Raw genomic sequence first — 14,476 nt, 5'->3', positions numbered from 1 at the left:
ATCAATTATGTTTATTACTTTAACAACATCTTCCTACTTACACTTTGACTTTTTGTAAAAAAAAACTTCCTTATGTCCAACTTTATTTTTTTGGCTGCCATTATGCTTTAGTCACCTAAAGCCAAATTGAAGTGATTAGCTAACGTTAGTTGGTTGACGATATCAAAACATGCTCACGCACACTGACTCTCTGTCTGTCTACCTCTCTCTCTCTCACACACACACACACACACACACACATAATGATTAGCTGTGAAACAAGCTAACTAGCCACCAAGGACGTGGGGTTAGCAGCTAGCAATGGGTCGCTAACGTAATAAACCTAATTACCTACCCATTAGGTAGGTAGGTCGGTTTATTCTCTCAAACTATGTTGCTGACGAGCTGACAATACCTTCAGCCGCGGTACCTGGCTTTCATTCAGTCAGTGGCTGACACTCATATCAGACTGACCGGCATGCGGCAGCATAAAGATGAGCGTCTTTCCAGAGTCCAGCCTAAGCCAGCGGGTCTCAACCTTTTTTTACTCACGCCCCACTGAAATTTTTTTTATATCCCCCCCCCCCCGGTTAATTTGACTTTTTAATATATATTTTTTTATGACTACCTACATAATATAGAGCGTTTATTTAGCCGCCTGGATAGTCACACTGTCCATTCAATCAAATATATGTTCGTGTTCGCTTTTTACACACATGATACAAAAATATCAAGCAAGGAGTAAGTTAGTTACAAAGGGAGGAAGGAGGAGGATTGAAATAATGTGACAACGCATTAACCAACAAACACAAAATAAATATCGAATTTAACTGATTACATTTGTTCTTATTTTTTAAAATAAATGTGAAAAATGTGGCACAATATACACAGTTTAAGATTGACTAGAATGTTACTTATTTTAAACCCGAAGAATCACCTTTAACTCCCGAGTCCTTGTTCACTTTCGCGCCTCAATGAAAACAGAACACTCTGCTTGGTCCCTGACGTCAGCCGCGCACTGAGTCCGTGTTACAGTGATGCATTATGGAATTTGTAGTTTTCTTGTCTGCTGATTACACCCCAAAACCCCACCAAACACCTACAAATCCCAGGGTGCCATTCTTTTTAAAGCTATCTCTTTTTCTCTCTTTAATAACTCGCTGCACTCAAAGGGCTAAATCGGGAGTATCGTTTGGCACGTCACTGTTATTATTACTAGTACGTTATTATTCAAACGTTCACCGCCCGGTTGAGAACCTAGTGCCTAAGCCAATCAAATTAGCGTTTTTTTTTGTTTGTTTTTTTGGAGTAGGGAGGAGCAACGAGGGGATCTTGAGAGAGTTAACCCTTTGTGGAGCGGATAAAATAACATGATAAAAAACGTTTCAGATTTATCAAAATTATTGGTAGGCACAATTCAACGGTCCCTTGACATTGGTAGGGACATGTCCCTACCGTCCCTAGCTAAATCTACGCCGGTGCATTGCAGTACAATAATACTTGATGTGACTAAAGGGAAAGTTGAACGACCAGTAGCATTAAGCGTCTGTACTCACCGATAGAGTTGCCAGTTCCGCTTAAACAAGCGAAACTGGGTTTGCCCGTGCAGGCAGTCGCTTACAATTTTCCTTACTTGCTTAGAGCACATATATTCAAAAGTAAAAAAAAAAAAAAAAACATAACAAATGTTTGTGGTCAATACATGCATAATAAACACTGTAGGTTCCCGGTCTCAGTGCGTAACACAGTATTATATTCTTCCACATCTGCACACTTATCAGCCTTAAATGGGCCATGGCTAGGGTTTCGCTTATTTTCAAAATGATTTGGAGAACGAGATTCACTTTCATCACAGGTAATACCCTCTAAGAAACGTATGCTAGTAAATAATACAAAATCATTTGTGAACTAGTTATTTTCACATTTGTGAAACTCAAGTTGTAAAATTTTATACATTTCAGAATTTTCTTACTTTTATACATTTTCTGTTGTTTTTAGCAGTAATTTGATTTATTAAAAAAATGTACTTACGGGCCCCCGAATGGCGCATCCAGTAAAGACGCTTCGCGTGGAGTGCAAGATGCACCTTATAGCCTGGAGATCACAGGTTCGAATCCAGGCTATGTCATTGCCGACCATGACCGGGGGTTCTTAGGGTGCGGCACACAATTGTCTGAGTATTTACATTGATAGTTAAGTACTGTATTATGATATAAAACCATAAAAAAGAATGACGTCGTCATTTAATTTGACCATTCTTCTTTAAAAATATATAAATAAACTGCCTTGGAGGCAGGATACATATCTTGTTAATTTGGTGACCCCTTATTTTTATTTCTGTGTTAAATGTATTATCGAAGTAGTATATTTTATCCTGCAAAGTAAAAAAAGAGACAATCAAGTACTCTTATTTAAGATTAATGCTATCTGTTGTATTAGCCTAAGAATGAATGAAAATGGCATGGACAAAAATGATGGGACCGCTAACCTAATATTTTGTTGCACAACCTTTAGAGGCAATCACTGCAATCAAATGTTTTCTGTAGCTCTCAATGAGACTTCTGCACCTGTTAACAGGTAGTTTGGCCCACTCTTCCTGAGCAAACTGCTCCAGCTGTCTCAGGTTTGATGGGTGCCTTCTCCAGACTGCAAGTTTCAGCTCTTTCCATAGATGTTCAATAGGATTCAGATCAGGACTCGTAGAAGGCCACTTCAGAATAGTCCAATGTTTTGTTCTTATCCATTCTTGGGTGCTTTTAGCTGTGAGTTTTGGGTCATTATCCTGTTGGAGGACCCATGACCTGCGACTGAGACAGAGCTTTCTGACACTGGGCAGTACGTTTTGCTCCAGAATGCCTTGATAGTCTTGAGATTTCATTGTGCCCTGCACAGATTCAAGGCACCCTGTGCCAGGCGCAGCAAAGCAGCCCCAAAACATAACCGAGCCTCCTCCATGTTTCACTGTAGGTATGGTGTTCTTTTCTTTGAAAGCTTCATTTTTTCGTCTGTGAACATAGAGCTGATGTGACTTGCCAAAAAGCTCCAGTTTTGACTCATCTGTCCAAAGGACATTCTCCCAGAAGGATTGTGGCTTGTCAATATGCATTTTAGCAAATTCCAGTCTGGCTTTTTTATGTTTTTCTGTCAAAAGTGGAGTCCTCCTGGGTCTTCTTCCATGGAGCCCACTTTCGCTCAAAAAGCAACAGATGGTGTGATCAGAAACTGACGTACCTTCACCTTGGAGTTCAGCTTGTATCTCTTTGGCAGTTATCCTTGGTTCTTTTTCTACCATTCGCGCTATCCTTCTGTTCAATCTGGGGTCGATTTTCCTCTTGCGGCCGCACCCAGGGAGGTTGGCTACAGTTCCATGGACCTTAAACTTCTTAATAATATTTGCAACTGTTGTCACATGAACATCAAGCTGCTTGGAGATGGTCTTGTAGCCTTTACCTTTACCATGCTTGTCTATTATTTTCTTTCTGATCTCCTCAGACAACTCTCTCCTTTGCTTTCTCTGGTCCATGTTCAGTGTGGTGCACACAATGATACCAAACAGCACAGTGACTACTTTTCTCTATTTAAATAGGCTGAAAGACTGATTACAAGATTGGAGACATGTGTGATACTAATAAAATAAACTAATTAGTTTGAAATATCACTATAATCCAATTATTTATTATCTTTTCTAAGGGGTACCAACAAATGTGTCCAGGCCATTTTAGAATATCTTTGTAGAATAAGCAATAATTCATCTCTTTTCACAGCTTCTTTGCTTTATTCTATGACATACCAAAGGCATGCAAGTACACATGATAAAATAGCTTTTAATTTCATCACTTTTCAGGAGGAATGAAGCATTATTTCAATGAGCTATAAGGGTACCAACAAATTTGAGCACGTCTGTATATATATATATATATATATATATATATATATATATATATATATATATATAATCTTTCTTTCTCTATCTGGAGGAGCACAAGAAACAGGAACACTAAGGTATGTACTGCTTAATGGCGGATTCTCTATCGCTCTCTGATTCTCTGACTTACTGTTATTATGGTCTGCAAACTACGGGAATCCCACTAGTGTAAACTCCAAAGTCCTAACTCAAACCTAAAATGAACGACACATTTCTGTCTTGCACTAATTGTGCTTGCGAACGTGACAGAGTCACGTTGGCCAAATTAAACAAACGAGGACAATAAAGCAGACTGAAATAAAGTTCAAGGTAATTTACCCTTTCTCGGCTACCATAAACTGCAATGACTGTCGTTCAATACTGAAAGTACTGTACTGCACTCTGTACATATTTTCTTTTCCCATTTGTAATATAGTAGGTGACGTACTCTGATGCTTTAATGTACAGTGATACAGTGTTCCCTGCTGGCACCTAGAAATTAAAAAGTAATTTAACTGTTAATTATTGTGTTTTTTTCATTACGAGTTAAATGTGACTTGCATTCGGGGTCATTTTTCTTTTGGTGTCCGTATTTGAGGTGCGACTTGAATTCAGAAGTGTCTTAAGTTTGACACGGTATATATATATAAATATGCATTTAAATGAGGATTTTCTTCCACTTATCTACACACCATATGCCACACTGTTAAGGGGAAAAAGTTTTTATTGAGAAAAATATTATATATTAAAAATACAAAACTGAAAGATCATAATTGGATAAGTCTCCACCCCCCTGAATTAATACTTGGTGGAAGCACCTTTGGCAGCAATTACAGCTGTGAGTCTGTTGGGATACGTCTCTACCAACTTTGCATACCTCTGATTTGGCAATATTTGACCATTCTTCTTTACAAAACTGTTCAAGCTCTGTCAAGTTCCTTGGGGAGCGTTGATGGACAGCAATCTTCAAGTCATGCCACAAATTTTCGTTTGGATTTAGGTTGGGGCTCTGACTAGGCCACTCAAGGACATTTACCTTTTTGTTCCTTAGCCGCTCCAGTGTAGCTTTGGCTGTGTGCTTTGGGTCGTTGTCATGCTGAAAGGTGAACTTCCGTCCCAGTCTCAAGGACTTCTCTGTACTTTGCTTCATTCATTTTCCCTTCTATCCTGACAAGTGCCCCAGTCCCTGCCGATGAGAAACATCCCCATAACATGATGCTGCCACCACCATGCTTCACAGTAGGGATGGTGTTCTTTGGGTGATGCGCTGTGTTGGGTTTGCGCCAAACTTAACGCTTTGCATTTAGGTCAAAAAGTTCCATTTTAGTTTTGTCAGACCACAAAACTTTTTGCCACATGGCTACAGAATCTTTTTGCCACATGGCTACAGAGTGTTTTTTTGCATACTTCAAATGGGATTCAAGGTGGGCTTTCTTGAGTAATGGCTTCCTTCTTGCCACCCTACCATACAGGTCAGATTTGTGGAGTGCTTGGAATATTGTTGTCACATGCACACTTTGACCAGTCTTTGACAGTCATGTTGGACAAATTAAACAAACGAGGACAATAAAGCAGACTGAAATAAAGTTCAAGGTAATTTACCCTTTCCCAGCTACCATAAACTGCAATGACTGTTGTTCAAAACTGAAACTACTGTACTGTTTTTTTGCATACTTCAAATGGGATTCAAGGTGGGCTTTCTTGAGTAATGGCTTCCTTCTTGCCACCTTACCATATAGGCCAGATTTGTGGAGTGCTTGGAATATTGTTGTCACATGCACATAAAAGCCTGTAGCTCTTGCAAAGTTGCCATTGGCCTCTTGGTAGCCTCTCTGGTCAGTCTCCTTCTTGCTCGGTCATCCAGTTTGGAGGGACGGCCTGATCTAGGCAGGGTCTTGGTGATGCCATACACCTTCCACTTCTTAATAATTGTCTTGACCATGCTCCAAGGGATATTCAAGGCCTTTGATATTTTTTTATACCCATCCCCTGATCTGTGCCTTTCAACAACTTTGTCCCAGAGTTCTTTTGAAAGCGCCTTGGTGCTCATGGTTGAGTCTTTGCTGTGAAATGCACTACCCAGCAGAGGGAACCTACAGGAACTGCTGAATTTATCCTGAAATCATGTGAATCACTACAATTTAACACAGGTGGTGGCCACTTAACTTGGTGTGTGATTTTGAAGGCGATTGGTTATACCTGAGCTAATTTAGGATTGCTATTACAAGGGGGGTGGACACTTATCAAACCAAGCTATTTCAGTTTTTATTTGTAATTAATTTTCTACAAATTTCTAGAATATTTTTTTCACTTGGAAGTTGTGTGGCAGGATGTGTAGATAAATGAAAAAAAAGCTATTTTAATGCATTGTAATTCCAGGCTATAAAGGCAACAAAAGGTGAACATTTTGAAAGGGGGTGTAGACTTTCTATAGGCACTGTATATATATATATATATATAATATAGTGCACGCTTTCCTGCGCCCCCGCACATTATTTAGCTCAACCCACCTTATTCTCCCTTTGCGCAGTTTTCTAAAAAGGCGTTGCCTTATTTTTAGCTAATAATATTAAAAATTTATGGTTTGCATTTACATGGACCAATCAGAGTCCAGAGTACTTTTGGATAACAACCATTTACGGTTATCTTTTAAATAAAACCCCTGGTCCCATAAAGTTTTAGGAGACAGCGACTAACAGATCTAGTGAATAACGGTTCATAATTTGTTCTGTCAGTTTTGACAGAGACTCTTAAGAGAACCCGTTTATTATTTAGAACAGCTTACATTTATGCTTCTATAAATTCCTTTGTGGATATTAATTCCAGTTTTTGTTTTCTGAAAAATATAACCAGGTTTTGTCCATCTGGCTGATTTTATTTTCTGTAGCGAACAGACTCGTATATTTAGTAGAATGGTTTAATGTGGGCACGAAACAGGATCTTGACATTACAGTTAAAAGCCTGCTTTGATATAACTACTAAAGGAATGTCATCTGCTGGAAACCTGGAAATAATAACGCTGGGATTCTTCATCTGTTTGAAGAGGATTTCATCATCGTTCCAGTTAACATGGGATTTCTCAAAGGAGTTAAAATCTTGCTGTATCTGGGCCTGCTTGCTGTATTCTGTGTTGGGCAGTGTCTGCGTCTCTTTACCTGGCTGGGATGGGAGCAGTGAAGTCATCGGCTGCTCCAGTCAGAGACAGAGAGAGAGAAGGGATTGCTTGCCAAGTGAGTTAACAGGGTTTTTGAAGTTGATGTTTTTGTACATGGAGTTAAATTTAGTTAACTAGTCCCTGTTGAACTGTAAAATCATGCAGTATGGGGTGAAGAAGTATTATTTAGTTAGCTTAATATCCGCCGAGGCAAGTTTAAAAAAAAAAAAAAATAGTTTCAGAAGAAGAAAAAACAGTTTCACTTTTATTTTCTCAGTATTACTATTAACCACTTCAGCTCCAGATGTAAAAATGAAACCCCTTCCCAGGTACCAGATTTTGAAAATAATAATAATGTTTTCAAACCTGTAATTGCTATAAAATGTTAACATATGATGAATAAAACACAAATAAATGACTTAAACTGTGTTTTTCATTAACTCTTTATGCTGCTGTGTACTACATACCCATATTCAATATAGAGATAAAAACGTTTTTTTTTTTTAACAATGAAAACAAAAACGTTTCTAATAACGATAATAACAATAATAATCAGTAAACAGTAATTATCAAATAAAAATCAAACAACATCAAAACATGTGCCATTATCGACTTGCTCTGTGCCATTTATTGAAATGTTCAATACAACAGAACCCGGGGTTGCCTTCGCAACCACTGCACGTTTTTCTTGTGTCTTCTTTTGTTTTCATTTTCGTAGCAGACCCTGTACCTTTTTTACGGTCTCTGCTTCGCTTGAGGGATAGTCACAAATGCGTGTACACAGCTACTTTGCACAGGCATTGTGATGGATCTGGCTGCCGCATTGCCTGTACCCAGTGCTGTGTTTTGATAGTATTTCGTCACAGCACTGCCATTTCAAACCAAACAGCTTCCCGTTTGCAGCTGGCTTACCTGTAAAGTAGCTGCATGCTCTTCTGTTTGTGCAGTTTGTACTGTTCTTGGCTCCACATCCTCTTCATCATCACCGCTGAGTGATAAGTTAGCATCACTGTCGCTGGTATCGAAATTTTCCAAACCAACATCATTCCCGTTGCTCATTATAGAAAGACCACGTACGTTGCCATGTTTAGCTTTCGCTAAAAACTATATAAACTATAACTAAACAAGTAAAAATAATAATAAATACAAAAATAATCATTTAAAACACTATATATATACTTGTAAAATGGTGAATGGCTTCCTGCAATATATCTCAGCCTTCTAAACGCCCACAGTTAGATTGGAATCGCTACATGTCACACAATTGGATAAAAATGTCACCTGACCCTCCTCCAACTTTCATTGCACATTCCACAGTACTAGCACTGCTTTAGAGAATGAAACCTGAAACGCTAGACTGAGAAACCGATCATAGAATAGAATGGGAAACTTGACGTACGCAGGTACGGCATGGTACTGTAAGTGGGTTTCCAATCGACGTACATGTGTACGTCATGGTGTTGAAGTAGTTAAAGTAATTTCATTAAGCCCTCTTGGGAACTTTGTCTAACTGCAAGAGCCAGACTGTTTTTTTTGTTTTTTTTAGGGGACATTAGTTTTTTCTTGAACACTAAAATGGAGTCAGCTAAATTATGTTTTCTTTCTTTGACATTTCTTTGGATTACAATTGATTTAAGTTAAATTGAGATCTCCAACAGTTGAGTTTCTACATTTTTAAGTGCACCAACGATAAAACTGAAAAGCTTTATTTGAATTTGAAAAAAGGAAAAAGAAAAAGGACTCTGGACTTTTATCGTTACCTGTGTTTAAGTTTCCTTTATTTTTATTGTGTTTTTTTGTTTTCCATAAAAAGTATTGCGGTGCTAATATCATCTGAGTATTGGGTTTTGATTTGTCTGTTTAAATATTGAAAGTGCAAGTTTTTTCCCCCTTTTATTGCTAAAGCTGTTTGCTTGGGGTTTTTTTTTCACACTGGCTTAAAGTAGTAAGGCTTTAAATCTGGTCTAATATTTTATTGGGTATAAAATATAAAGCGCTTTGATAAACTGCCTGTTTAATTTGGTGACGTTTTTTAATTGCTATTTTTAATTGCTATTTTTTTTTTAAAAGCAGAGTAAAAGGTTTTATTTTTATTTTTTATTTTTTTAAACTCCACATTTTGTGTGTTTGCTTTATTATTAGTTAGTGCTGGGACAAATATCCGAATATTCAAACGAATATTTTTTTTTACATGTATTTGGATACAAAAATCAGATGTTCGTATTCGCTACAAATGTACAAAAATACCTTGCAGTTATTTACGCCTCACCAGAATTTGCACAACAGTTTAAAAAAATGGCAAATGAAAAAGCGCTCTGTGTGATATGTGAGATTAATATATGTATATATAAAAAAAAACATCAGCTCTTGAGCCTCTATTTAAGTTTTAGACAGCAAGAAGTAAACAAACCAGATTCGGGAATGCACTCATAGTGATCTCTCTGGAAAGCCATCTGGGAAAAAAAAAGCATTGTGCTGGGCGAGCCAGAATCTCATTCTGAAATGCCTCGCTTACAATACCCAATAAACGTTGTGTAGTGATTTTTATATAGATTGTATATATTATCAAGGCTCGAAGTTAACGTATATTTGGTAGCATGTTGCTACCCCAAACTCTTCGTTTGCTACTAGTTTTTTTTTTATGCAGCAGCATTTTTCTGATACCTTAAGCTGCAGTGTATATGACGACCCTGAGTGAACACGTACATATACAGCTATTCATTTTTTTTTAATGGTACATTATTAGTATCTTTCATAAAGAAGGAACACATTTCTTATAGAGCTTCCCGATAGATAACTGAGGTTTGTACCATCCCATCCAGATAGATGGAAAGACCAGTTCCACAGACTGGTTCATGTGGAAGGCTGATATCACCTTAGGAAGGAAAGCAGGGTTTGTACGTAGTGACACCCTGCTCCCATCATCCCAAATGCACATACAGGAGCTGTACACCGACAGCGCCTGTAGCTCATTGACCAGCTTTGCGGAGGTGATAGCCAAGAGGAAGACTGTCTTCATAGACAGATACTTCAACTCTATGGAGTGTATGGGCTCAAACAGGGCCTTCATGAGAGCCTCCATCACAATATCAAGGCTCCATTCGGGGAGAATGTCCCTCCGTGGAGGGCGTAATCACCGAGCACCCTTGAGAAAACGGGTTGCCAAGAAATGCGCACCAGGAGATACAGAATCAACGGGGGCATGGCATGCAGAAATGGCTGCCAAATAAACCGTCAATGTAGAAGGTGACCTACTGGCATCCAGCAGTTCTTGCAGAAACTGCAAGATAACTGGCATAGGGCAAGATACTGGGTCATGACCTTGTGACAGAGATCGAATGATTCTTGGTGTTAGAAAGGAGACTGTATATTGAATACCGTGAGTGTTATTTGTGAGTCTGTGTGTTAACACTGTTTGTCTTGGGTTTGTTGTATTCAAAGAATACTAACCCACACGATCCGGAGCTACAGCCGCAAGCCAGCGTAAAAACCGGACATCACTGCTCACCTTTTCCACTACAGGAACCGTCTTTGCACCACTAACGAAATCACGCACTGTCTGTGTATATGTGTTTTGTGTGGGTGAAAGAACTGGACTTTGGGTTACGGGTCAAACCCGCTGGATTATAAACAGAAGTGTTACACGCCGCTGTACCACTTCTTTCATTATTGTTTACAGGTTTTGCCTTGAGGCTCTGGACATTTAATAATTTAAATAAACACCCTTGCACCTGTACAACATTGTCTGTGTGATTAATCCGCTCTGCACTGCACTCAACTGCACGTATTCACCACTTTGCCACACGTGGTTGTCAGAAGAGGGATGGACTACGCAGCACTGTCGGCACTGCTGGAGCAGCTGGACAGCAGACGCGAGGCTGAGGAGAGACGGAGAGAGGAGAGGTACACCGCGCTGATCGAGAGGGTCGGGCTGGCGATACCGCCCACAGTATCAGTGGGACCTACCATGACGGCCCCAAAGGCGAGGACGCAGAAAATGATGGTGGAGGATGACCCGGAGGCATACGTGGTGGCGTTTGAGCGGCTGGCTACCACCGCATCATGGCCCCGAGAGTTCTGGCCATTCTCCGCCGTCTCAACATCACGGAGGAAACTCACCGGGTGAGGTTCAGGGGGTACAAGAGGTCCCCGAATACACGCCCCAGGGTGGTCGCGCAAAAACTCTGTGACCACATGGTACACTGGCTCAACCCTGCTCAGAAGACAAGCGCCCAGATAGGCGAGGCCATTGTAATTGAGCAGTTTTGCCATGTGGTCGGCGCTGAGACCCAAATGTGGATACGGCGCCACAACCCCGACACCCTGGAGCAGGCAGTGAAACTTGCTGAGGACTTTGAGGACTCCCTGACATCAGCCCAGATAGGGCTACTCACCGCTCCGGCCCAACGGAGCATCATCTCACCACCCCCTCTCTCTGCACCTCCACCCCCACCACTGGGACCGGGTCACAGACCTTCTAGACCGCCGGCCCCAATGGGCAACCTTGCCTCCCCTCCATGGAGACCAAGGTTGACCCCCAGCTAGGGTAGAGGTGCTGCCCCCGCCCCGTTGCCATACCAGCAGCGGGACAGATATCTAACCTCTGTGCCCTCCTTTCCCCCTATCTGTTTTAGGTGCCACCAGCCGGGTCATCAGACCAAGTCATGCCCATCTGCGATGGAGTGTGACGTGGCCGCATGCAATCTGGCATCAGAAGCGGGTAAGCCAGGGAAAAATGGTCGGGAGGGGCCTTGTATGGTTAATGTAATTTTGGGAAATGTGAAAACCCACGCATTAGTGGACACAGGGTGTGGTCAGACCTTAATTAGAACATCTCTCTTGGGCGGTGTGTTGTGGCAGCCACAAGGTCAGGTGGCTATCTCCTGTATCAGTGGAGACATGGCAACATACCCCACAGTCAAAGCATACTTATCGGTCGGTCCGATAAAACGTCACCTGATAGCGGGGGTGGCGGAAAGGTTACCATACCCAATTATTCTGGGTCGAGACTGGCCAAACTATAGAGAATTGGTGAAATTAATGGCAGTCCCGACCGCACACGTAAACGTGGCAGAGAAAGACGAATGGGAAATGATTGGTAATGTGTTTCCCTTTCAAACTGAAATGTTTTCTCCCCTGTTCCGCCCGAGAAAAACAAATAAAGAGAGGAGGATGCGGAAATGGGAGGGAGCATTAATGAGACAAGGCTGGGGGCTGGTGGGAGCCTGCTACAATGGTAACAAACGCCAGTCAAAGGGGGTCGGAACGCAGTGTGACCGAGAGGGCGAGGTTACTGGGCCATCAAGGGCAGATGTTACTCCCGCCCCTCTCAATATACCGGACATGTGGCACTCAAGCGCGGACATAGTGTGGGGCCAACATAACGACCCCTCACTAGTGCACGCTTGGGAACAGGTCCGGTCTATTGAAGGTAAGGATGTTGAAGGCGCTGGGGCGCTAGTATTTCCACATTTCATTATCAAGGGGCAATTACTGTATAGGGTAAACCTGGCCACGGGCACAGGACAGCCTGTAACACAATTATTGGTTCCCCCGTCTTGTCGACTGGAGGTCATGAGGCTGGCGCATGATATCCATTTTGCGGGGCACCTTGGAGCTGACAAGACAAGGGAGCGAATATTGGCTCAATTTTATTGGGTAGGACTTCATAAAGATGTGCTGAAATATGTAGCCACATGCCCAGACTGCCAGCGAGTAGCGCCGGGTCGAGGGCGCCCCGCCCATTTGGTCCCACTGCCGATTATTTCCACCCCCTTTGAACGCATTGCAATGGACATAGTCGGCCCTTTGCTACCTTCTGACTCCGGGTATACGCATATATTAGTGGTGGTAGATTATGCAACACGATACCCGGAGGCAGTTCCATTGAGGTCCACTAGTGCCGCTGCGATAGCCAAAGAGCTAGTGCAGATTATGGCTAGAGTAGGGATCCCCAAGGAGATACTGACTGATCATGGAACTAACTTCTTGTCTAATACGTTACAGCAAGTATACAAAATATTAAAAATACGTCCCATCAGGACGTCTGTTTATCATCCACAGACGGACGGTTTGGTGGAACGTTTTAATCAGACCCTGAAGTCGATGCTGAGACGATTTGTGAATCAGGAGCAGAAACATTGGGCATCACTTCTCCCCTACCTCCTTTTTGCAGTGAGAGAGGTGCCGCAGAGTTCGACAGGGTTCTCCCCCTTCGAGCTCTTGTACGGCCGACAGCCTTGCGGCATTCTCGATCTGTTGAGAGAGGGGTGGGAGGAGCACAAAGGCTTGTCCTAAAAAATGTAGTGCAGCATGTGCTCCTACTTAGAGATCACCTGGATTTGGTCGGTCGTTTGGCCCAGGACAATCTCAAATCGGCTCAGCACCGACAACAGCAGCATTACAATCAAAATGCATTAATTCGAACCTTTCGACCTGGAGACAAGGTAATGCTGCTGCTTCCCTCCTCAGAATCAAAACTATGTGCTAAATGGCAGGGGCTGTATGAAGTGATTCGGGCTATAGGAAAGGTGAATTATGAAATTAGACAGCCCGATCACCGTAATGAAAAAGAAATTTATCATATAAATTTATTAAAGCCCTGGCAGGAAAGGGAGGCCTCATTTATAGCCCCAGGCAATGTAGAGGATGATTTGGGCCCCGAGCTAGAGACCTCTAGCACAAAGGACATTTCGATGGGGGAACAGTTACTTCCTGATCAGCAACATGAGCTGCATATGTTAATTGAGGAATTCAACGATGTTTTTTCTGACATGCCCGGTAGAACTAACCTTGTTGAATATGCCATTGTCTCTCCCCCAGGTGTCACAGTGCGAGAGAGACCTTATTGGATCCCAGAAAGTCGACGGAGTGGCGTTCACAAAGAGGTATGGGACATGCTCGAACTTGGGGTGATTGAGCCTTCCAGGAGCGAGTGGTGCAGTCCAATTGTGATAGTGGCCAAAAAGGATGGCACCAACCGCTTCTGCGTTGATTTCCGCAAGGTAAACGCTATTGCCAAGTTTGATGCGTATCCCATGCCTCGGGTCGACGAGCTTCTAGATAGACTGGGGACGGCAAAATTTATTTCCACTCTGGACCTAACGAAGGGATATTGGCAGATCCCGTTAACTCGTAGTTCTAGAGAGAAAACCGCATTTTCAACACCAGAGGGGCTGTTTCATTTTACAACCATGCCGTTTGGGTTACATGGTGCGCCTGCTGCCTTCCAGAGACTGAAGGACCAGGTTTTACACCCACATCGTGAATATGCGGCAGCATATATTGATGATGTGGTTATTTACAGCTCCACCTGGCGAGAGCATTTGGCTAGGATCACAGCCGTCCTTCAGTCTCTGGGGCAGCCCGGCTGACAGCTAACTTGCGAAAATGTGCGTTTGCCAAGAAAGAGACACAATATTTGGGATTTATAATGGGGA

At 42.0% G+C, this 14,476-nt stretch overlaps 1 protein-coding gene across 1 annotated transcript in view; it reads left to right on the top strand.

Annotated features, from left to right (window-relative positions):
- Window positions 1-11,650: 11,650 nt before the first annotated feature.
- LOC117420949 (interleukin-15-like) overlaps window positions 11,651-14,476 on the top strand; it is a 36,387-nt gene continuing 33,561 nt past the window's right edge. Inside the window, exons 1-2 of the mRNA XM_059020970.1 lie at window positions 11,651-11,757; window positions 13,860-13,924. Of these exons, the coding sequence (XP_058876953.1) occupies window positions 11,715-11,757; window positions 13,860-13,924 (108 nt within the window). The 5' untranslated portion in view covers window positions 11,651-11,714. The remainder of the gene's footprint in view (window positions 11,758-13,859; window positions 13,925-14,476) is intronic.

Source organism: Acipenser ruthenus, unplaced genomic scaffold (genome assembly GCF_902713425.1).
Source record: "Acipenser ruthenus unplaced genomic scaffold, fAciRut3.2 maternal haplotype, whole genome shotgun sequence".
In the NCBI taxonomy this organism is placed as follows: domain Eukaryota; kingdom Metazoa; phylum Chordata; class Actinopteri; order Acipenseriformes; family Acipenseridae; genus Acipenser; species Acipenser ruthenus.
Note: the sequence above shows the minus strand (reverse complement) of the source record. Positions and strands in the feature narration are given on the sequence as shown.